The sequence below is a fragment of the Typopeltis vanoorti genome, chromosome 5 (genome assembly GCF_054136105.1).
Source record: "Typopeltis vanoorti isolate ZY-2024b chromosome 5, IOZ_Tvanoo_1.0, whole genome shotgun sequence".
NCBI classification, from domain to species: domain Eukaryota; kingdom Metazoa; phylum Arthropoda; class Arachnida; order Uropygi; family Thelyphonidae; genus Typopeltis; species Typopeltis vanoorti.
The window spans coordinates 30765938-30789005 of record NC_143553.1 but is presented as its reverse complement, the minus strand read 5'-3'; the positions used below and the strand labels follow the sequence as shown (position 1 = coordinate 30789005).

Genomic DNA, 23068 nt, shown 5'->3' with positions numbered 1-23068 from the left:
CATCTTATTTCCTTTCAGATGACAATGGAAAGAGATATTCTGGGAACACAAATAATACGACGAAATGATGAGATCGCATTGCTAATAAAAAAGTTGGATATACAAGAAAAAACGCTTGCTCGTGGGGAAAAGCAGTACAAAGAACGACTGTATGATATCAACAATTTGAAGCGCCAGATTCACCATCTTAGTCGGGACAAAGGGCTGATGATTCGAACTGTAGCTAGTGCCGAGGAATTGCGCCGAGAGATTTTGCATTTGGAGAAAGACATCACCAGCGAACAGAATCGTTGCAAAGCTCTGGAAGAAGAACTCCAGAAACCTTTAAACGTTCATCGGTGGCGAGAGCTTCAGGTAGGAACATTGTGTATATTTAATTTTAAATACCTTACTATTTAAAATATTTAATGGCTGAACAGTATGTAACAACTAAATCTAAGACACTCAAGTTTCGATCTTTAAAATACAATAGTGTTGCTTGCCTCTTAATACAAATAAGTCAAATAATACAATCAATACAAATAAGAATACGTGTATTCAACTATTTATGAAATTTTCAAAATTAAAATTTTCAGAAACTATCTTTCAATCTTATACTGAAGTAGAAGAGTTTGATAACTATTTTGTCACATTTGACGAAACTGATGCTATCATCAGTTTCGTCAACTGTGAAGACAGGTTGCTAGTGCTACCCGATTTCTATACGGAAATCCAAGCACTTAAATAAGATCCTAGACAGATGATAATTCTATCTTATTCTTAAAAATCAATCTTAACTTCGTCAATAATTAAGTAAACTGAGTCTGCACACCTCTATTTCCAAAAGCGAAAAACGGTATAATAATAATCTCAAATGTAACATACAATATTCTGGATTTTAATCACAGTATCTTATCTTAAAATCTAAAAAAAATAATTATAATTACGGCTATTTTGCCTGCTCCAGTTTAGGAGTGCCCCTGTTTAAATGTCATTGGCTATTTACTCACGGATTCTTAGGGCATTGTAGATGTAAGTTTACCAAAACGTATATGTAGCATATACGTTTTGGTAAATTAGAAAAATCGATTTTTCTAATTTAATTCTCCCAAATTGCCTGCCCCCCCCCCTTCCATACACTTAGTAGTTTTCGGACATCGCATAAATAAGAAAAGCCGCAACACCCAGAAAAAGGTATGTGTAAATTTCTCTTCCTTATGCTACATATACGTTTTGGTAAACTTACATCTACAATGCCCTAAGAATCCGTGAGTAAATAGCCAATGACATTTAAACAGGGGCACTCCTAAACTGAAGCAGGCAAAATAGCCGTAATTATAATAGTTTATTAAGAGGAGTAACATGGGAGTTTTCCCAGAAATAATATACATAAAAAAAAATAATTAACTAAATTAAATCGTATCTGGCCCCAAAATACCAGCTAAAAAGAACATTATGTTTCTTAACTGCATCTGGACTTCTATTGAACGACACAATTTATTTCTTCAGTGGAAACAGTTTCTTTCCTGTAAACCACTTTATCTTGAAAATGACTGCAGGTTTCCAATTCATAGTAAGAGACACGAATGTTCCGACTTGGAAAGTAAAATCCTCGATTTTGAACACTGTCTAGCGTTCCTCCTTTTAATATATTCTAGAAAAGTCACACAGAAGCGTTCCTTCCTTCTGTTTTCTTATTCTTCAAGATTACCTTTTCCCTCTTTATGTACGAAGACTTTCCAAGGAAAAATGATAGAACACTTAAAAATTAACTTTATGTATCTATTTTATGAAAAACTGTTAAATCACTGTTCTAATGGAACTTTTAATATCCGATCAACATTTTTCTTTTTGTATAAAGAAACTTCATTTATCAAGTTCAAAAATTTCCTTCCACAACTGTTGTTCCAGTTACCTTGCAACATAACTAAATGCTTTAAACCTCTTTCTTTATGAAAGACTAATACCAATGAAACTTTCCTATAACTCGTTCCGAAACTTCTTCTATATCTCTACATATTTGTATCTCTCTCGCAAATACCTCACTCCCAGCTGTTACTAGTTTCCGTGTTCTTTTCACTCGCGCCTGCTCCAGCTCGCATTATACTTCCGGTTCTGCTTCAGTCACGAAGTGAGAGAAACCGTTGCCATTACGTATATCTATTTTAGACATACACAAAAATTAAACTATAATATCAATTAATATATATAAATTCCATAAGTACAGGTTATCAGAATTCTGGGTAAAAGAATTTTATCAAAATTTGCCATTTAAATTTCTTACAAAAAATTGTGTCCATCCCACATTTCTTTCATAGGGGACCAGTTGCAAAAGCACAAATGAAAAATATACGTCCAAATTATACCTTACAATAACTGTAATGCAATATTCATATTGTGCAATTTCGGTTTCATTTGAGATCGTTTTAATGGCGGAATTTATCAAATGATTCGAAATTCGAAATGATATTAATTCTGGACTGCCGTTTGAAACTGAAGGAAATTTGTTAGGCGCCTTTTTTTAGTGATTGTCGTTATGTTTCTTGTTGTGATTATATTATTATTTCGAAAGAAATTTACTATAGAGGGACAATTTAAAAATTAATAGTATAACTTCTGTTATTCTTTAACTCTGTTAATCCCTTTACGACATTTTGAATAACATTCACATCTTTCGATAATAGCAAATTTTCTACGTGATAGAAAATCTTCTCTTACGTGATCTTAATATGTCATGAACTGTTCGTTTAGCATTCTGAAAACGTGTTCCTAGGATGATTACTCTAAAACAAGGATCATTATTCTAAAAAGGAAAAAATATAGGGCAAACTTTCGATGCTCTAAAACACACTTCTCATCAGAAGATAGTAATTATGTCAACCATCCTCACTTTTTATCTGCTTGCTACACTTCTTCCATTCATTTTTTGAGTATTTCGATTACAAGCATTTTTTCTAGAAATACTATCGTGAGCACCTTTTGCCATTAACACAGTTTTTGTTCGGCAGAATCTGATTTTTCGCTATTTAAATTTTGAACTGATGACTAATTCCTCTCCCCCCCTCTTTTAAGTCACTTCTTTTACCTTCATCCTCGTAAAAAAACAAATCCTCCAATCCCGAATAAAAGAAATTTAGATCGGCCATGATAGTGTGGGGTGCATTTTTCCTTCTACGATCTGTCTCCCTTTTTGAAGGCAACTTGATCCGATGTGCTATGTTACTCTTCTGATCAATAATCTCCCTTTCATACGGTGGTATCTTTTTTTTCTCTGTGACGAGAGGATGGTTCTTTCGTGACGATAAATGCTAAGGTCTGCAGAGCACTCCAGAACACAGCAGCTGGTTTCTGTATAAAAAAAGAATAATTATCCGTTCCCATGACCCTTCCCAGTCTCTCTGTGACGCAGGGCAATACATTGCAAGGAATGAATTCGGGCCGTCCCTTAAAATAAAATGTATCCTCCCACGTTTTGCACAAAACACGGTGTTAATATTTGTTTTTGACTATAGCGAAAATATTAAAGCCATTCAACGAATATCGTATTAATATATGTGCCTTAATATTAGAGTAGTGAAATATTGCAGTCCGTCCAATTTAGAATGAAAATTAATGCACTCTGCCTAATAGTTAAATGATCATTTTTAAAGATTAATTTATATTCTCCTTTTATGTTTTTGTGCAATTTTGCACGATTATCAGTTCTGTAATGTTTCTGTCAACTATATTCGTATATTTTAATTTTAGGGACACGATGCAGAGAAATTTGAACTGATTGAAAAAATAAACGTCCTTCAGCGCCATTTAAGCGAAAAGACTGAAAACGTAGAAAAGCTCACCAGTGAGATTGAGGAGAAAGAAAGACTGTGCGAAGAGATGAAGCAGATCGTGGCCAGGCGACCAAGGAAAGAAATTGTCAAACAGCTCCAAACTTGTTGGGCGAAGTTAGAAGACAAAAATAAAGAACTCAAAGTAACTATTTAAGAACTTATCTTTTATAAAAATTAAATATTTATTAAAAGCTATAACAATCACTGGATGAAACTAGAGCTAATATGTTTGACCCCGAGTAAGTAAAGTGTTGCTTGAACTAAGAAGCATCGGTTTCCGAAAGTAGTAAATTATTAAGGCTGCACAGCTTCATTTCTTCGCTAAAGTCGTGGCATCAGAGGAAAGGCAGTCACTTTTTAAAAAACGTGCTGTTAGGTTAGCGAATTCCTAATGATGGGTTCCGAAAATGAATTATACGAAAAACATAAACTTCAAAAATTGAGAGCAGACTTTTGTGAAGAGCAAGTAAGCAAGAGAGAGAGAGAGAGAATGCAAAAAATATTGATGCCGATAATGATGAAGACTACTAGTGTATTAAATACACTGAGAGAAATTTCTTGTAAATACTTCAATATAAGTTTAAGTAAACTTCATTAAATCGATGTAATACAATTTTTTATTATCATTGAAATACGAGTATAAGAGAATCGTATTCCATGATATGCAATGGAATTATTGCAAAATCATGGAATGCATCATTAATGTAGTTTATTAGCAGTGTTTTTTTTTCATGCAGACTGTGACATCACAATTAAACATGTACCAGTCATATGTTCTGGACTACCAGTGTGAAGTTGAAAGGCTAGTGCGTGAACTACAACGAGTGCAAAGATATGCTGTGGGCCAGAGAAAATCACAAATTAATACGAGGTAGGAAGTATAAACATATCAGAATTTATGAATATTATTGAAAATAAAACTGTTCCTCTCTTTAAACCATGGGGGGGGGGGTAAATGGCCGACTTACATGACCCTAAATGGGCTTGTGGGTCTACAGCTCATTCATTTCATAGTGATCCGCAATAAACGTTACTTACCAAATAATGATAATTCATGCAAAGGAATTGCGATATCTGTTTAGGAAATCCTGACTGTTATCCAGCTTGTTTCACAAACTGCTAAGAGATAAATGTTTCTTTTCTTCTGGTTATTGAGGCATTGCTTGAAAGAATACTCCAAGGAAAAGCACGCCTTAGTACAGATTGAGTATTGTTAGAGTACAGAGGTTTAGTCCATTTTTGATAGTCCCTGGGTCCGTTATACTGTTTAATGATTACATTCTGTCATAAGTCTAAAATTCCGTTCCTTTCAGTGCGGTTTAGAACCACCATCCATATAGTGTTGGTTCATTCGTTCACTGTTCATTTCTTTTTATATTCTTCTGTTTCGTTTTTAGATTTTTTTTTAATTTCAGAGGTTTTTCATATTTTAGCATTGCTGTTATGTGTTCACTTGACGCCGTGTACGCAATACTGAAACATAAATAATGCGAAGTGATTAATGCAACAAAAACGTGACTTATACACTCTTTCAACAAAGAATATTCAAGCCACGTTCTTTTCTTTTTATTTTCGACTATTTCCTCTCCCAGGGCTTCACATGCAGCTTGTTGATTTCCCAGCTTCGATTCAGTTCCATCTTTCATTAGAACGAATGAAATACATGCAATGAAAAACAGAGTAGCATTATCAAGAATGGTGGCAGCGATTCTTAAACCAAGTGCTATACAGAGACTCGCTGACTGCTCCTCGGATAGGAAATATTAGAACCCAGATTCAGCCTGCTTCGGATCTGAAAGTTGAATATTACAGATCTACCAGTTCGATGGAGGAATTTGATAGGACACAGGCTCCCAAATTTGAAGTAATACATACAGTTAATGAAAAAAAAATTGAAACACTTTGAAAATCGCAATATACCGCCAGAAACGTTGTTTTTAATTCTTTCTCCAGGAGAATGCTAATTCACTCGGGCTGAAATAAAGGAGATTAATGGGATCGCTTCCTTCACAGATACCAAACAATTTTGTATACACAATTTTTATAGTCCCATCTCGGAAGATCATTTCTTACTGTGCTTATAAGATTCCTTGAGAATATTGTCAGAATTGGACCAAAACGGACGAAGAATTGTGCGGTAGGAAAATAAAGTAAAAATTCCGAGCGCTGCTTTAATTCATATGGTTAAACTTGTTTCGATCACTTCTTCCTCGGTTAATTTACCAACGTCTTCTGTATCTCATCAGAAACATCACATTAGTAAAAAGGGAGGCAAATACTGAGAAAACAGAAGGTTGGCTTCAATATTCAGAATTGATTTAGCTGACTGTTATTATAATTGTTGAATTTCTAGTTTCCATCTGTAAATCCACCAACAGTAAAATTAAATTATAACTGATATAATCATGTCAGCAAAGTACATACTTCTAAATTGCAGTCATCTTCCTGTTTTCTCACTACTTGCTTGATTTCAAGTTTGCTGCTTTATGTAAACTTTTGAATTTATTATAATGAACCGTGGTCGTCAGTAAATTAAAAGCATAGGAGTTTCACATCATATGTTACGATAACTCTTCTCATCATTAGGTTCTCCTATGTTGTCTTGTAACAACATCAAATTGTGTAATTCTGTTATTTTTCAAAAGTTAAAATAACAAACTTCCACTAGAATAAAAGGCAGAAATTTGCGATTTCCTTTGGCCATCCGACAAAGCTTGCATATGAAGTTGATGATTACAGCTGCCTTCCGGGACTCTGTTGTATAACCTATCTCCTTTTTCGTATACCTAAATGTGTTCTTCTGCTGATCCTGTAATTTGGATCCTGTAATTCGGGATTTGAGGTCAGCGATCTTTGGCAGATCTTTTAGTGCTCAAATATCCCAGGCATCAAATTCCATGACCAGTTTCTTAAGTACCGATCCACATACCATTCTTCAATCAGTTCACGACAACCTACCTGTAATTCTATCAAAATGAAGCCGTGCCCCCCCCCCTTTCAAAAAAAGATCTTAGTTCACTTCTCCTAACCCTTGATAATACTAAGCTCGCCAGACAAGACTGGATTTCGCTTCTTCGGCTGACAATTTACTTTGTCCTTTTATAACACAAATATATATTCATCAAGAAGGTTGGTGTCCCATTTTTTTTTTTTTTTTTTTGGTTCAAGATATTATTTTACTCCTCTCCAGGTGTTAATTTTATACAAATTTCCGACTTAGAACAGTGTTCTCTAATCTGGAGTAATTTAACTGCTACCTTACCGAACCGACTTCTCCTACTCTTCTGTTCCTTCTACTCTATTATCTTCCTCTGTTCTATGGAGAATCTTCTTCAAGAAATATTCTTCGTGGTATCTTTGTGTATTTCTTATTATGATATCCTTATATGTTTTATTTGTAGCTGCATCTATTATGCACAGTAAATCGAAGGAATCCTCAATGTTCATCATTCTTCGAAGATCAAGATAATGCATTTATACAATTCAGAATTAATTCGCAGTGTATCACAATGCTTTTCTAAGTGTATATATTTATCAAGTTATAATTGATGCCTTTGTCATGAATTTTCTGTATTCATTCTTCGCTCATCTGAAAGTTAGAGTAACAATTTCGGTGCTGCTCTGTTTACATTATAATTAAAATTCACCCATAGATGTTTCTAAAACAATCATTTTCATGCTTAAACTGTTGACATTCCTTAGTTTGTTTTGGTAGCATGTAACGAGGAATTTGTTTGATAGCTCAACTTATACAGAAAACCCAAGATCACCCATCCGTGACTACAACATCGTCAGATGGCCAGACGACAAATTGAACAAACCAAAACGTATATTTAGAGGTGGCGGCTATCGTCTCCAATAAGAGCTTCACGGAATGAAGTAACGAAACCATTTACTACAGAAGTTGATAAGGAGAATGAAATCATGCCTGCTACGGAAACCTTTTTCTACGGAAACGTACCTCTACCTGATAAAAAGAATGATACTCGGAAAGCTAATTCCTATTCTGTAATGACATAAAGAAAGATTCTAAATTCTTCATGGCAATACTGATAATAAAACTGCAAATGATTTATGGAAACTTCGGTGATAATAAATTGAATCCATTTATTTAAAAGGAACACCTCTCTGATATCTGTCGTTTCCCAGTTCCATACAGTTTTCGGTTTAAAAGGCGGAGACAATTTAGGATTACTGATACTTATTTTTGATACATTTATGGAATATTTTTTCTTGCTAAGCACATTGATAAAATTCAGTGAGAAATGTAATTGCCCCCCATTTATTCTCATGAGATGAAACAAGCACTAGAACATGCTTGAGAAACCTAGTCTACGACAAAATGAATCCATCTAGGATATTTTGTCGTAGACTAGGTTTCTCAAGATCCTCAGGATGTTAGTGTGAAATATTTAACTCAAGCGAGACTTCCTCTTTTGAAGTGGTAAAAGTGTAGTATCACTGTACAGTGGGGGGGGGGATTAAGATAAGTTCCTCACCAAAATCTCACAGTGTATCCAGATGAACTAATAAATGAGTATAACTTTATACAAATTATTGACAGCTAATCAAAGACTAACCTAAATATAACTAACAAGAGTACTTGGATAATAACCGCTAGTCATATTCGATATCACAATGCTTATTTTTTAGGGTTCGTGGAAGAGGAAGTGGCGATTTAGACTTGGGGAAGAATGAATCTTCACCAGTGTTTATGTTGTGCTCCTATTTTCACAGACCGTAAGCGAAGATAATAACATTGTGCTGTACTCGTTTGGTTAATCCCCCACTGTACAGTGATACCACACTTTTACCACTTCAAAAGAGGGAGTCTCTCGCGAGTTAAATATTTCACACCAACATCCAGATTTTAAAAATTAAAATTTTTACTTTTCCCTTAAATTCCCCTTCTTAATATCGTGAAAAATTCTGGGCCTTGCAACCCATCTAAAATTGTCACAGCAATCACAGCGTACACTCTTTTATGTTCACGAGTTAGTGAAATATTTTTCACCTTTTAGGAATATTCCATCTTTGTGGGATGGGTAACTCTACTAGGCTGTGCTCAAACTTGTTGCATTTCAACGAACACTCCCCCCGCTCTTTCTTGCTTGCGTAATATGAAATAAACATGGCGAGTGAGTTGATACTTGAAGGAAATTTTCGTATCCAAATATCTTCAGGTAGTATGTAAACGTTTACTAGGTTCATACTGAATGAAAACAGTGTCTTTATTACATGTACTTTGTGCAATAAAAATTATTTTCGTTCATTTAACGAAAATAATAATAATAAAAAAGATGCTTAATAATGTATTACAAACGTATTTATCAGAGTTTTCGCTGATATTTTAGTTTGGTTCAAAAAAAAAAAAAAATTAACTACATGAAATATTGGAAATGTCTGTTCGCGATAGTGTGAGGCAGTGAATTTGTCTCACCGATTGATTAGCTTTACTCGTTTCGCCGTGGAGTGTTCGTTTTACTTTGCATTTTCGGTGAGTACAAAAGTAAGATATTGTCATTTGTACCAATTGTTGTATAATATTAATTAGATTTAGATTGCCCACCTAAATCTATCCATACAATATGTTTGCCTTCCCTCTCCCCTTCACGAAGTTTTGTAACATCGTAAGACAGAGTTCTATAGAAGCAGAATACGTTAGTAAAACTCACACTGGCTTGCATATTCATAAAAATAACGCTGGAGTATCGTTCCTTTTTTTATATTGTTCTTTTGGAACCTCATTAACTGAACAACTTATTTTGCATATTTGCCACTTAGATTCGTATTATAATTAACTTATATCGAGTTCGCCATTATTATTATTAATATTTTATTGCATTTAAGAATTTCAGATGCGTTTTGTAAATGCATAAGCACCTGATAAGTGTCGTTTTTTTATTTATCTGTCAGTCTGTACACTAGTTATTGCACTCCGGGTGGAGATGAATTTCATTGAAATTTGGTACTTAGAATCAGTAAAAGATCTGTCGAGCAATTTTTTTTTTTTTTTTTTTTTTTTTTCCAAACGGGCTATTTGCAGGGATACAAATGGACAAAATAAGTGAGATTTATATACTGCAAATAACATCAACCTGCCTGGACGGAATTTAATAAATGCTGAAAAACGAAAATTAAGAACTTAACGAGAACTAGCTCTTTAACCCATTTCCGGTTCGGGTCGAATCATTTTTATTGGCAATATTTGAAAAAACGATTCTAATCATCCACGCTGGCTAGGTAGAATATTATAATGAAATTTATTATTTAGAGTCGATTAAAAAATGATCATTTCCATAAGTTGATCCAATTATCTAATTCATTTAGCTCAAGTGCTTATACGTACTTTAGTCCAATCAAGAACATGAGTCATCAGGTGCTCTTCAATCAGAATTGATCAGAAGATTCAAATTTTACAGATTCCATAAACACTTAAGCAGAAGCTGCATAATTAAAGGCGAGAGAAGCAAACCACAGGTTATGGATTTTAGGCGGTTTTACGGGTTTTTGATGCAGGCGGTCTGCCATCCCTCTGTTGCACAGTCTGTCTGACAGTAAGTATTTTATACCTGTAGATATGTGTTTACGGATCCGGCTTGCCTGTCAGCAAAATGGGGAAAAAAACTAGTTTCTAGGAGGAAAAACCCTCCCACCTTAGTATGAGACTGGATAACTCACCTTAAGTGGAACCCACGTCTTTCCGGCTCAGTCGGTACGAAGCCCCTTAGCCGGAAAGACGTGGGTTCTACATAAAAAAAAAAGCTGTGGAGGTGCTTTTTTTATGCAGCCAGTAAATAAGAATAGAATTCTACCACACAATACACAGGTCTGAATTTTTGGCAGCTCATTGCTACGACATCAGTAACCCCCATCTCTCCTCTCCTCTCTTCAACCCTCCACTCCCCTCTCCTCCCACAAGGGATCAACAACTCGAATCTAAGTAGGGGACTCATATCTGACTTTCTGCCAGTAACAAACTGCATTTTATATACTTCACATAAAAGTAATAATAATGATTATTCACAATAATTTTAAAAGATAATATTTATTTTAAAGTGAGTATCGAAATCCCCCCCCCGAAGAACCTCTATCACTTGAAAGCCAGTTAGCCTGTGAAGTCATTCGGTGGCGGCAGGATTTTTTAATACCTGAAACTGGAGTTTTTCATGGCGCAATCAGGCAAACCAGCCAGAGAACACACACACTGCATACAGAATATCTTTATAGGCATAGGGCTAATTCACCTTAATCCTAAAACATTGGTCATAAAATCTGAGGATACGTGGACGGTCGTCAGCATTTGTTAGAACAACTGCAGTATGAAATGCAGCAAAATGTGGAATTTATAAATTTCATTTGTTATCTAAAATTCGAAATTATTAAAAATGATTAGATTGATTTTAAATAAAATCATTTCAGTACCTTTTACAGCTTCTTTAATAAGAGCATAATTTCCGAAAAATTATCTATCATTAGATAAAATTCAGTTTTCAATTATTAGTTTTGCTTTTATTAGTTGCCTTTTAAAATTCAGCTATCATTTTATAACTGGCTGATTAGCCATTGGAAATGTATATCGGCAAGAGGGTGTGATCACGTCTAAGGAGAGGATATATTCCGTCGGCCCTGATCATCGAGAGGGCCGGAGGAAGCGAGCATGCGGGCGCCGACGCCAGGCAACGGTTCATAAGTTAATTTTTAAGAAACAAAATTTTTATCATAAAAACAAAATAATTCTTAGAATGATCAATATTAAAATAAATAAGGCCGGATACACCGAATAAAAAGTAAAAACAAAACAAAACAGTATATTGCCGCCTCTTTGATCAGCTGGCTGTTTACAATTTTGCAGCGAGAGCAGGCTAAATGCTTGCCTAAAGAATGTTGTGTCTACTGAAGTCTATCTAAAGTGAAACGGTGAACAGTTTTTATGCGCAGAAACGAATATTCGTACAAAACATTTGTTGTTAGTTAACCAGTCAGATGGTACGCATCTCAGTAGCGTAGTGCGGACTGGTATTTCGTCTCTGTGTCGTGTTGTGTAATAATTTGTTGTGGGTATAAAATACAAATGGAATCAAAAATTTAAAAAAAAGTTATCCGGTGCACAAAATCATAAGCGTCATGCTGCGAAAGAAGCAGATATTAAGAGACAAACTGGGGCTCTTAATAAATGTTTTAAAATATTAAAATATTCTGATGCAGATTGTAACCAACTCGATACATCAGAAATCAGAGTTGAAGAACCGTGCACATCATCCAGTTGGCATGAAGGTACTATTGCAATTATTGAACAAGATAATTGAACATGATTTAAGTGAAAATAGAATTTAGTCAACTACAACAAGATTTAGTTGTAGTTGACCACGAAACTAACACATTGTTAGTCTCTGTAAATTTAGAAGGTCCGGGTGAACGGAGAAATATGGATGAAAAATTACGAGTTGTTTTAATTGAAATAGGGCCTGTTCAAAATAAAAATATAATATATCCCAGAGATACATATGGTCGTTAATTTGGCGACACGTATTATAATAGAAAAATGGAAAACGGGAGCTCGTGCCAAGAACATGGCTTATTTATTCCGAAACTTTAAATTCTGTTTTTTGCTTTTGTTGCAAACTTGTCGCACCTACTGAATCGACTGAATCACTTACTGAGTCTTGTAGAAGGTTATAACGATTAGAGAAATGTAAGTACAACTTTACATAGACATGAGAATAGTTTAACTCACATGCAAAATTTCTTAAAATGGAAGGAACTTGAAAAAAATTTAAAAAACAAAACTACTATTGATTTCCAGACTCAAAGCATGTGTGAAATGGAAAAGAAACATTGGACGAGTGTTTCAGAACACTTGATTGAAATTATAAAATTCGTTGGCAACCGAAATTTAGCTTTTCGCGGATCATCTGATAAATTATACGAAAGAAATAACGGCAATTTTTTAAAATTAGTCGAACTGTTTGGGAAGTTTGATCCCGTTATGGAAAATTATGTTGAAAGGGCCCTACAACGAAACAATAGAGTACAGTGTTTGAGTAAAGACAGTCAAAATGCAATATTGGAAACTTTAAATAACGCAATCAGGGATATAATTTTATTATCAATTCTAAAATCTAAATATTATTCCATAATTTTAGACTGCACACCTGATGCAAGCAAAACAGAACAAATGACCATTATTATTCGCTTTGTTTCCTGTGACAATGGAATTGTCAAGATCAGGGAAAACGTTTTAGGTTTTGCAGATATATCATATTCCACAGGACGTGGATTATGTGCAACAATAATGGAACAACTGGAAAAAACGGAACATTCCCATTGAAGACATTCGAGGTCAAGGGTATGACAATGGGACAAATATGAAAGGGAAAAAATATGGGCTCCAAAATTTGCTTTTTAACAAAAATTCTTTAGCTTTTTACGTGCCATGTGTTGCTCATACTCTAAATTTAATCATTAACAATGCAGCCAAAGTGAATGCAGATACAATTAGTCTCTTTGCAATTATTCAAGAAATATACAATTCCTTTTCATTCTCTTACAAACGTTGGGCAATCCTTTTAAAGTTCATAAAACATTTAACATTGAAACAGCCATCAGAAACGCGATGGGAAAGTAAAATTAATGCAATCCGCCCTCTAAGATATCAGTTAGGAGAAATTTATGATGAACTTTTTGAAATTTTAAATAATGAAAATTTAATAAAGAAACTCAGCTTGAAGCATAAACATAATGTTTGTGCTAAAATAAAGGACTAAAATTTATTTGCTCTCTTATAACTTGGCATGATTTACTTATCAGAATAAACTCTGTAAGTAAAATGCTTTAAGACAAAAATATGAACAATACACTTGCTTTAGAATCTATCGAAAACTTAAAAATATTCTTACAAGAGTATCGATCAGATACAAATTTTAAAGAAGTTCAAAAAACGGCAAAATAACTGAGTGAAGAGGTGGATGTAGAACAAGAATTTAAAACTGGTACGGAAGTTCGACAACGAAAGAAGACACGACAATATGTGATCAAATTCAATCGCCAGAAGATAAATTTAGAGTGAATGTGTTTTATACACTTCTAGACGTTGCAATTTGTTCGTAAATAGAACATTTTAAACAACTAAAAGATATGATAATTTCAATTTCTTGTATAGATTACTACAAATTAATAACGAAGATTTACGAAAAATTTGTGACGATTTAGAGATTCTCTTGAAGGACTGCGAAAAATAAAAACGTAAATGCAATAGAACTATATGACGAGTTATGTGCTTTCCGGGATATTTTTCGGAAGGGTAATTTAAATATTCAAAAGCCCTTTCGATATTCTTAATTTTATTGTGTCCAATTAGTTATCTTTCCCTAACTTTTCAATTGCTTTATGAATACTCTTAACCTTAACTGTTAGTGTAGCGAGCGGTGAACGTTCCTTTTCTAAGTTGAAATTGATTAAAAACCTACATAAGAGCAAGTATGTCATAAAAAAGCTTGTTAGTTTGGCGTTAATAGCTGTTGAAAATGATATATGTGCGGAATTAGACGTTAAGACCATTATTTCTAATTTTGTGAATATGAAATCGAAAACCTTAAAATTTTAATTTAAAAGATTTCAAGTATATTTCATCATCATCATGCTTATCAAGGATTTAGGCCTAGCATGGCCTGTTCTGGCCTTAGAGGTCATCGTTGAATCGTTTAAGAGGACGTCCTGGTTTTCTTTTTCCTAATGGCTTGTACTTTAAGGCTTGTTTTGGTAATCTTTCTGTTTTCATTCTGTGAACGTGTTCCATCCATTTATGTTTATATTTTTTAAGTTTTTCAATTACTGGTTCTTGGTTTAATTCTTTCATAACATCTTCGTTTCTTTTGTGATCAAATAGAGTATACTTTTCAATTTTCCTCATAAACTTCATTTCTTCTTTTATTAATCCTTGTTTGTCTTTTTGTTTTATTGTCCAGATTTCGCTTCCATACATTAAGACTGGTAGGGCTAATATTGTGTACTTTTAGCGTGGTTTGTTTTTGAACTAGGTTTGGTTTAAATATAGTTAATTACACCTGTTATTTTTAAATATTTTGCAATTTTTACGTTTATATCTTTTTCATTTTCATATGTTATCATACATCCTAGGTAGTTAAATGAATTCACTGTTCTAAGATCTTGTTATCTATTACTATTTTTGTTCTTGCTAGATCTTGTCCTTTAAAGGTCATAATTTTTGATTTTTCTGTTGATATTATCATACCATAATCTTTGGATATCTCATTTAGATCTAAAATAGCTTTCTGTAAGTTATCTTCAGAATTTGCAATTATCATTTGGTCGTCGTCCAAGAGGAGAGTGTTTAAGTTTACTGTAGGAGAAAGTTTAATTCCTTGATGTAAATTTTTATTCCTATTTTTATTATTATTTCATTTAAGTAGATATTAAAAGAGTTGCTGAGAGGGGACATCCCTGTCGGACCCCTTGGTTTATCTCTCTTGTATATGATAGCTCATGATTTAATCTTATTTGTATTTGATTATTTTCATATATACTTGTGATAGCTTTTAGGATATTATTTGGTATTTGTCTTTCTTTTAATATGTTGAATAATATGTTTCTTTTAACTTTGTCAAATGCTTTTTCAAAGTCAATGAATGCAATATGTGTTTCCAAATTATATTCTCTTCTTTTCTCTACTATTAATTTTAGGCAAAAGGCTGGGTCTATACATGATCGTCCTTTTCTAAATCCATTCTGTACCTCTAGAATAAAGTTTTCGGAATATTTCATTAGTTTGTTATTTAAGATTCTGCTATATATATTTTGTAACAGGAATTTAGTATACTGATACCTCTATAGTTTTTAGGGTCATCTCTATTACCTTTCTTAAATATAGGAATCACAATTGCTTTTTTCCATTCTATTGGGGGGGGGGGATACCAGTTGAGTAAATTTTATTTAAAAATAGTAAGAGTCTTTTTTTGAATCTTGTTCCTGCGTATTTATATAGTTCTGAACCTAGCTTATCTTCTCCAGGTGATTTTCCGTTTCTTGTTTCTTTCAGGCTGATTTCTAATTCTTCTTCAGTTATTTCCTTTTCATTAATTGTTTGCCAGTTGTCTTTTTTTAAATATTTGTCTGTCCACAGTTCTGTGTAGTAATTTAGAAATTCTTCAAATTTTAATTCAGTGTTTAATTTTATGTTTTCTCTGGTATCTGCATTTAGGTGTTTCAAAATCTTATATACATTGGGTCTTATTTTATATAAATCATGTTCTAAATTAGAAACAAATTTATTCCATGATTCTCTGTCTTTTTCTGACTTATCTTTTAGCTATGGCTCTTATTCTTTTATATTCTATTTCATCTTGTAATCTTTTACTGCTTAACCATTTGTGATAGGCTTCTTTTTTTTTCTTTTTGATTATTTCTTTGATTGTATCATCCCAGATCTTCAGTTTTTTTTCTTTTATTGAATTTTTTGGTCTTTCCTAAGCTTTCATTTGCTGCTGCATTTAGTATCGTTTTTATATTAAGCCATTCTATTTCTATTTCTTCATTTTGTTTTATTTTATCTAGATATTGGTTAATTCTTTGTTCATATAGCCATTGTACATTTGTGTCATTCAATAGTCTAGTTTTATAAACAAATGTTTCAATTTTTCTTTCTGTTCTTGTTACTTGTAGCCATTTAGGTGGTAATCTTAATTTTATTTTAACAAGGAAGTGGTCACTGCTTATTTCATATCCTCTGTGAACTCTAACATCTAGTGAAAATTTTGATGTCTTTTCATTTAATATGACGTAATCTAATATTGATTTCCATCCTCTTGCTGCCCAAGTATATTTATGTATGTCTTTATGTTTATAGAAGGAATTCATTATTTTTAGGTTATTATAAACTACAAAGTCAATCAATTTTTTACCAGTTCTGTTTAGAGTGTGTTCTCCATGTATTCCTATATTATTAATTTTCGTGTTTCCAATTCTTGCATTTATGTCTCCTGCTAAAATTATGTAATCATTTTTATTTATTTTATTGTATATGTTTTGTAGCTGATTATAAAAATCATTATTATCCTGTTCTCTTCCTTCTTCTGGGGCATATAAACCAATTATTGTTAAATAGCCTCTATCTATTTTTATTCTAGCCTCTATCTATTTTTATTCTAGCTTCTATTATTCTTTCATTCCATAATTTATGTTTTAACTGTTTTGAAAGGGAGGAGTCATGAATCCAAATCATGACTTCTGCTTGTGCTCTTTGGTCTCTGTCGACTCCACTGTATATCACATTAAAATTTTCAGTTCTCATAGTTCCTTTTAATTTCTTTTTTGTTTGTGATTACTGCTATTTTAAAATTTCTTTCATTTAATAATTGGTCTAATTCTATTTCTTTATATGCTATTCCTCTCACATTCCAGTTTGCTATGTGTATTATATTTTGTCGTTTCCGTTTTTGTTTTACCTTTTCCATTCCAGGGTCGTTTCCCATAGATTCAATCCGATTATCTTTTTCTGTCAGCTTACAAGTAGGATTATGTTCTCCATGTCAGGGGACTAGCCTGACGATGGAATAGTTCAGTGGTAGGGCTGCTACCTTAAGGCTTCTGAACTAGCCTTCTTCCGAATTTAAACCCATAGGAGGAATAGGGTATATTGAAGGGGAAAGAGTAGATTATAGAAGAATTATAGTAAAGTTTATAGAGAGGGCATAGTTGTTAGGCCAGAAATGAAAAGACCCCATGGCCCTCGAGTACTCTAATAGCATAAGGGTCATAAAATAAGAAGAGTTTGCTGATAAGGCCTTATAGGAAAGATTAAAGTAAGTGGATCTTCCTCAAAGCAGAAGGAGAGGATAGATCCAGCTAGGGGTCCATGGGAGTGCCGCTTCCCTTACAATCAAGATGATTGCCCCTTATGGTATATTCTTTAGTATATTCAGACCACCCCACCATATATATGCGCGCGCACACACACACACGGTGGGCTCCCCTATGCCACCCAGGGGACGCGCTCTCTAGGGGTTACAGGGTCCCCCGAGAGTCAAGTATATTTATGCAATTTAATTTATTTTCTGTTATTCTGTAAAGATATTATTTTTTTTTTGAATACTTATTAAATGTTCTAATTATTTCTGAATTCTTTTATTATTTTCTCATCTATCTTCAGTTTCTTTTAATTTCCTAAAAGATAGTTCCACTTATAAAAGTTATTACAAGTTACTAAGAATTTAGTAACTGGTAAAATGCAAGAATTTTTTAAACTTTAGTTCAAATAAATTTTAACTTTAATTAAAATTCATTTTGATTTTGTTAGCGATTCGTATCGGTGAGAAGGCTATAATCCATGTATCATTATATTCAACGATTAAAGCGAAGTGGCTTTATCAAAATTTGCTTTAACTTTTGAGAATTTTTTGAATATACGGGTTTTTAACGATTATCCTGCCCAGTCAACACTCCCGATTCGTTACATTTAGCGAACCAACGTGTGGCTGTTCTATCAAAATTTATTTAAGAAATTTCAAATAATTTAAATTTTTATTATCGTAAAAGAACCATACACTCCCGGATCGTTACAGGGGCGCTTAGATAGAAATTGCATGCGGGCGTCAAAGACCCTAGCGCCGGGTCTGTCGATGATGACACACCACAAAGTTGAACATTTGTTTCAGATTAGAACGCAATAACTTGCCATTTTAAAAATCATTAAAAACAATAAACCTGCGGCTACAAACAGAATTCCTTTGTTGATTTATAATATTAGAGCATATGGTAGTGGTGTTCAACCTTTTTTACTAAGAGCTACTTTTCTATAAAAAGTTATTCCGCGATCTACTCTCTTATATAGATCACGTTCCCCCCAACATGATATCTGATTACGCACAAATAAACAACTAAAAATAAACAACTAAAAAAATACACAACTAAAAACTTTACTTGTGTATTTAAAAATGTATTTATCACTTTTAATTATTGTTTGGACCTCGCAATATTTTCGTAGTCAAGTTGATATGAAGAAGTGGCCAATCGCAGACAATCATCCAAATGATCATTTGTAATTTGGTTTCTTAATTGATTTTTTATGACGGTCATATTTGAAAAAGCGGATTCTGACAAGGATGTCGATCCGAAACACGACAGAATTTTTCGCGCAATATCAGTTAATATTGGGAATTTTTCATGTGCATACTTCCAAATGACTTCGTTGTTTATTGATTTTAAATGTAAACTATTCTGAATGTTTATTATCTCAAGTTCTACTTCAGCTTGGTTAATATCAAACAGCCCACTAATTTTATTTGAAATTTTTGAGATGTTCAAGTTTTCTTGAAATGGATTATTGATAAAAGATACAATCATTTAAGTTTTATTAAAATCTTTAAATCTTGAATTTATTTCTTCCTCGACTAATTCTATTTCACGAATAAATTCTTTTAAATCATAGCGAAGCATTTCTTGATTTTGTTCAAAAAATTTTCATAAATATGGGAGATGTCTAAATTCGCGGTCATTTATATTTTTCTTTAATAAAAGTAAGTATTGTTGGAAAGTTTTTATTGAACTAAACATGTCAATTAAATTTTTATCTTTACCTTGTAACTCTAAATTTAAATTGCTTAATTTTGTACAGAAATCTACTAAAAATGACAAGTGTAACAATCATCTTCTATCACTCAATTGTGGATAAATATATCCTTTTTCTTCAAGAAAATTTTTTATATCGTTAATACAAGAAATCTTTCTAAAAATTGACTTCTGCTGAGCCAGCGAACATTATTGTACAACAGACGTTCCCTATCATCATCTGCCTGTAATTTAAATAACCGCCGTTGCAGGGCTTTTCCTCGAACAGAATTTACAATTTTAAATGTAATATCCAAAACATTTAAAATTGTAAATTTAAATGTTTTGGATATTAATCTCTTACTACACAGTACTTGTTGGTGAATAATACAGTGGTACGTTAAAAAATCTGGATATTTGTCATCGTTTTTACATAATGAAATGAAGCCTGATTTGTTACCTATCATTGCAGGAGCACCATCAGTAGTAATAGACACAAGTTTAAAAAGCGGAAGTTTGTGTTGTTTCACAAATTCATCAAATGTCGAAAAAATATTCTTCCCTAGTCCTTCCCAATAATGGTATAATTTTCAAGAGTTCGTCTTTACTTGAATAATCTTGAAATACCATTAACTGAGCAATATCAGTGAAGTTGTTTGATTCATCAAATTGTAATGAAAACGCAACACACTGGTGAATGTCTGACATTAATCTGGCCTGGAAACTTTTCTCCGGCAATTGGAACTCTTCCTTTCGGCAATTTGAAACCTTGTCTGCGGCCTAGAAGTAGTCTCTCTCTAGCGACTTCTCGAAACGAGAAGCTCCTTTCTGGAAGCGGGAAACTCCTCTCTCAAGCAACGTGGATCCGGGCAATCTCTCTGACAGCGACTCTGGACCGGGCGGCCTCCTTTCTGACAGCAATTCTGGAACCGGGACTCCTGCTTGCTTCAGTCCCTTTTTATTAGGCCTCCTCTGGGACCTCGCATGAAGGTTGGCAACCCCCAAAGAATCGGTATGAGTCTTTCCTGTTAAGTTTAAAGTTCCCCTCCGCTTTCTTTTGATTGTAAGTTGCCGGCCATCGGAAAGTTGTTTGAACTCTTTCTGACTGACTTCGGAGATGTTTACACTTAGAGACTGCAAGCCTTTCTCATACATACAAGTTTCAATAACAATCTTTCTAATGCCGCCATGTACAGCTTCGGCGACAAAAACATTGCCTTTGTTTTTAACACTAATATATTCTTATTAAAGCAGTATATACAGTTAGCTTCAAAAGAGTTATTTACAAAAACATCTAATACAAACTATACCGAGACAAACAAAGTTTATTGTTTTACAATATTCACATGGGACTTAACCTAAGTAAAAAATCGATGTAGTGTGCTTTGGAATATTTAATATTTAAGCTAGAATCGAGTTTTCACACTTTGCTTATAATCGTATTCACTCGGCTCGCTGTTTGACTTCCACTAATCCAAATTAATTCATTTACCCGGACTTATAAGAAAATTACTGATTTGACAATTTTCACGAAAAATAAATAAACAGTAGCAATACGCTTAAAACGAATTAAAAATAATACAAAATAATGATAAATAAAATATTATGTTTTCAGTTTTAATTAAATTTGTAAGTAAGGAGGAATACACAAGAGAACGACCAAAAATCGCTCCGCGATCGACGGGTTGAACACCTCTGGCATATGGCAATGTAGGTATTATTATATGGAATTAATGAAACTACAAAATAAAAATGTTTATGCACTATACATGACTATATGACAGTTTGTAACGGGGGGGGGGGGAATGAGTAATAGGAAAGTCCAGAAAAAAAAGTGAAATCATTTCAGAATGATTTGTAATAGATTATTCTATCCTTTGCTTTGATTTGTTGTCTAATTAGTGGTTACAGAAAAAACAAACGAAAAAAAGCAAATATTACAGTAACAAATGTTTATTGTTCATTATTATGATACACAAATTGGGTATTGCATCTTAAGTAATAAATAACAACCACTCAATTTAGTTGACTAGAAATGTGCACAAGTTTAGAAACCGACTAGAAGGCTAAACGTGCCAGGATTTTTTCCCCCATCATATCATTTACTGTAACATGATAAAGTTTTTGGAGAACAGATTTGTACAACATTTTATTCAACTCTCACATAACTTTATTATTATATTAAATATTTCGTCTTTATTATTATACAAATTGAATATCATATCAAATATTCTTTATTGTTATACATATTTAATATTATATTAAGAATATCTAAAGATCTAGTTTCAGTACGTGCATCACCTCGCTTGTCCGTGGTGACGAGAGGTGGGTTCCTCTGTCGACGGGAAAGTTTGACCTATTGAATGTCAGAAATGGAATTCGGATGCGTAATCCACTGCTATAGGGATCGTTCTCACTGACGTCTTCTGTTTTGTACTTTAATCGGAGAGGTATTGAATATCAAACAAAATGAATAAACTTCTCGGCCAGAGCTCCGTTCCTTCTGTTTTAAGGTATTTCTCATTCCGTGATTGAACTATTTTTCAGAAATCGTTAAATATCTTGGAGGAAATATATTTCACTCTTCCAATATTAAAAGGAGTGGGAAATTAAAATTTGCATCTGGCGATATGGTTGAAATGAGATAAACATCGAGGTCGCTAATACGAATGGTTTTGCGCATGAAAGTATACTTGCACTTACTGCAGTACTCAAAATGTATTTTTTATGTGCGACTTCCACTCACGAAAGGTTGTAAACCTACAGTGCATTAGTACTGACGATGGATTTTTTATTTTTTATTAATTTTACATATAGTTATTTCAATTTTTTACATAATCTGGAAATTCTGCCCTACAGACCAAACATGGAATATTTTCAAGGTACTTCAAGCCGCTTACTGGTGGGCGGTGATCTGACAATGGGGGATGAAATTCATCTCCCACCTAAAGACAATTACAAACATACACACCCACGGCAGAATTAGAACCCCTTAGCCGGTTGGGGAGCAGATACGCTAAACACTCGCTAGCAAGCCAGCTTAAGTAATATGCACAAAGATAGTTAGGTACCACGCTTTTCCTTAATGTATTTTGAACATCCGTGTTTGCAGTATTAAAAATATTATTAGAAAACTTGATTAAAATATTTTTTTAAAATAAAAAAGAGGCAATCGTGTCACCTTTTTCAACGGCTTCAGATTTTAAGTTTGTAGCGACCATCGGCACTTTCTTTTTGTATTTTCTATTCTGAAATATATGTGATTCAGATATAACTTGATTTAAAATTTTCAAACTATCACTTTAGCCGAGGCAGTTGATTATGCTTAAAATATCGGAATTTCTCTTAAATTCATAGGTATCGGCAAACTTACGAAGAAAGATAGAAAGGAGTGTGCACAACAAACCACGCAACATAATACATGCAATACTTTGAATGTCATCTGATTGTCAGAGAATAAGAAAATGAGCAAAACTTCATTTTGTCTCGTCATCTAAAATCCTGACAGATGGTGGAGAGCACAGAATCAGATAAACAGATTTGTGATAATACCACTGCCAGAATAACATTTTACTTTTTTTAATATTCTTTCATAAAATAGATCTGTGTATTACGTGTCGGGGATATTCAGTATTGGACAGAGAACGCCTATGAGATAAAATGGACCACACGAAGTAGCTTTACTGCGCATGCTT

At 33.4% G+C, this 23068-nt stretch overlaps 1 protein-coding gene across 1 annotated transcript in view; it reads left to right on the top strand.

Moving 5' to 3' along the window:
* Positions 1-23068, top strand: part of LOC150106288 (cilia- and flagella-associated protein 58-like) — a 49294-nt gene that overhangs the window by 23406 nt on the left and 2820 nt on the right. The window contains exons 5-8 of the mRNA XM_090392970.1: positions 19-354; positions 3727-3951; positions 4547-4680; positions 21640-21698. Of these exons, the coding sequence (XP_090249096.1) occupies positions 19-354; positions 3727-3951; positions 4547-4680; positions 21640-21698 (754 nt within the window). The remainder of the gene's footprint in view (positions 1-18; positions 355-3726; positions 3952-4546; positions 4681-21639; positions 21699-23068) is intronic.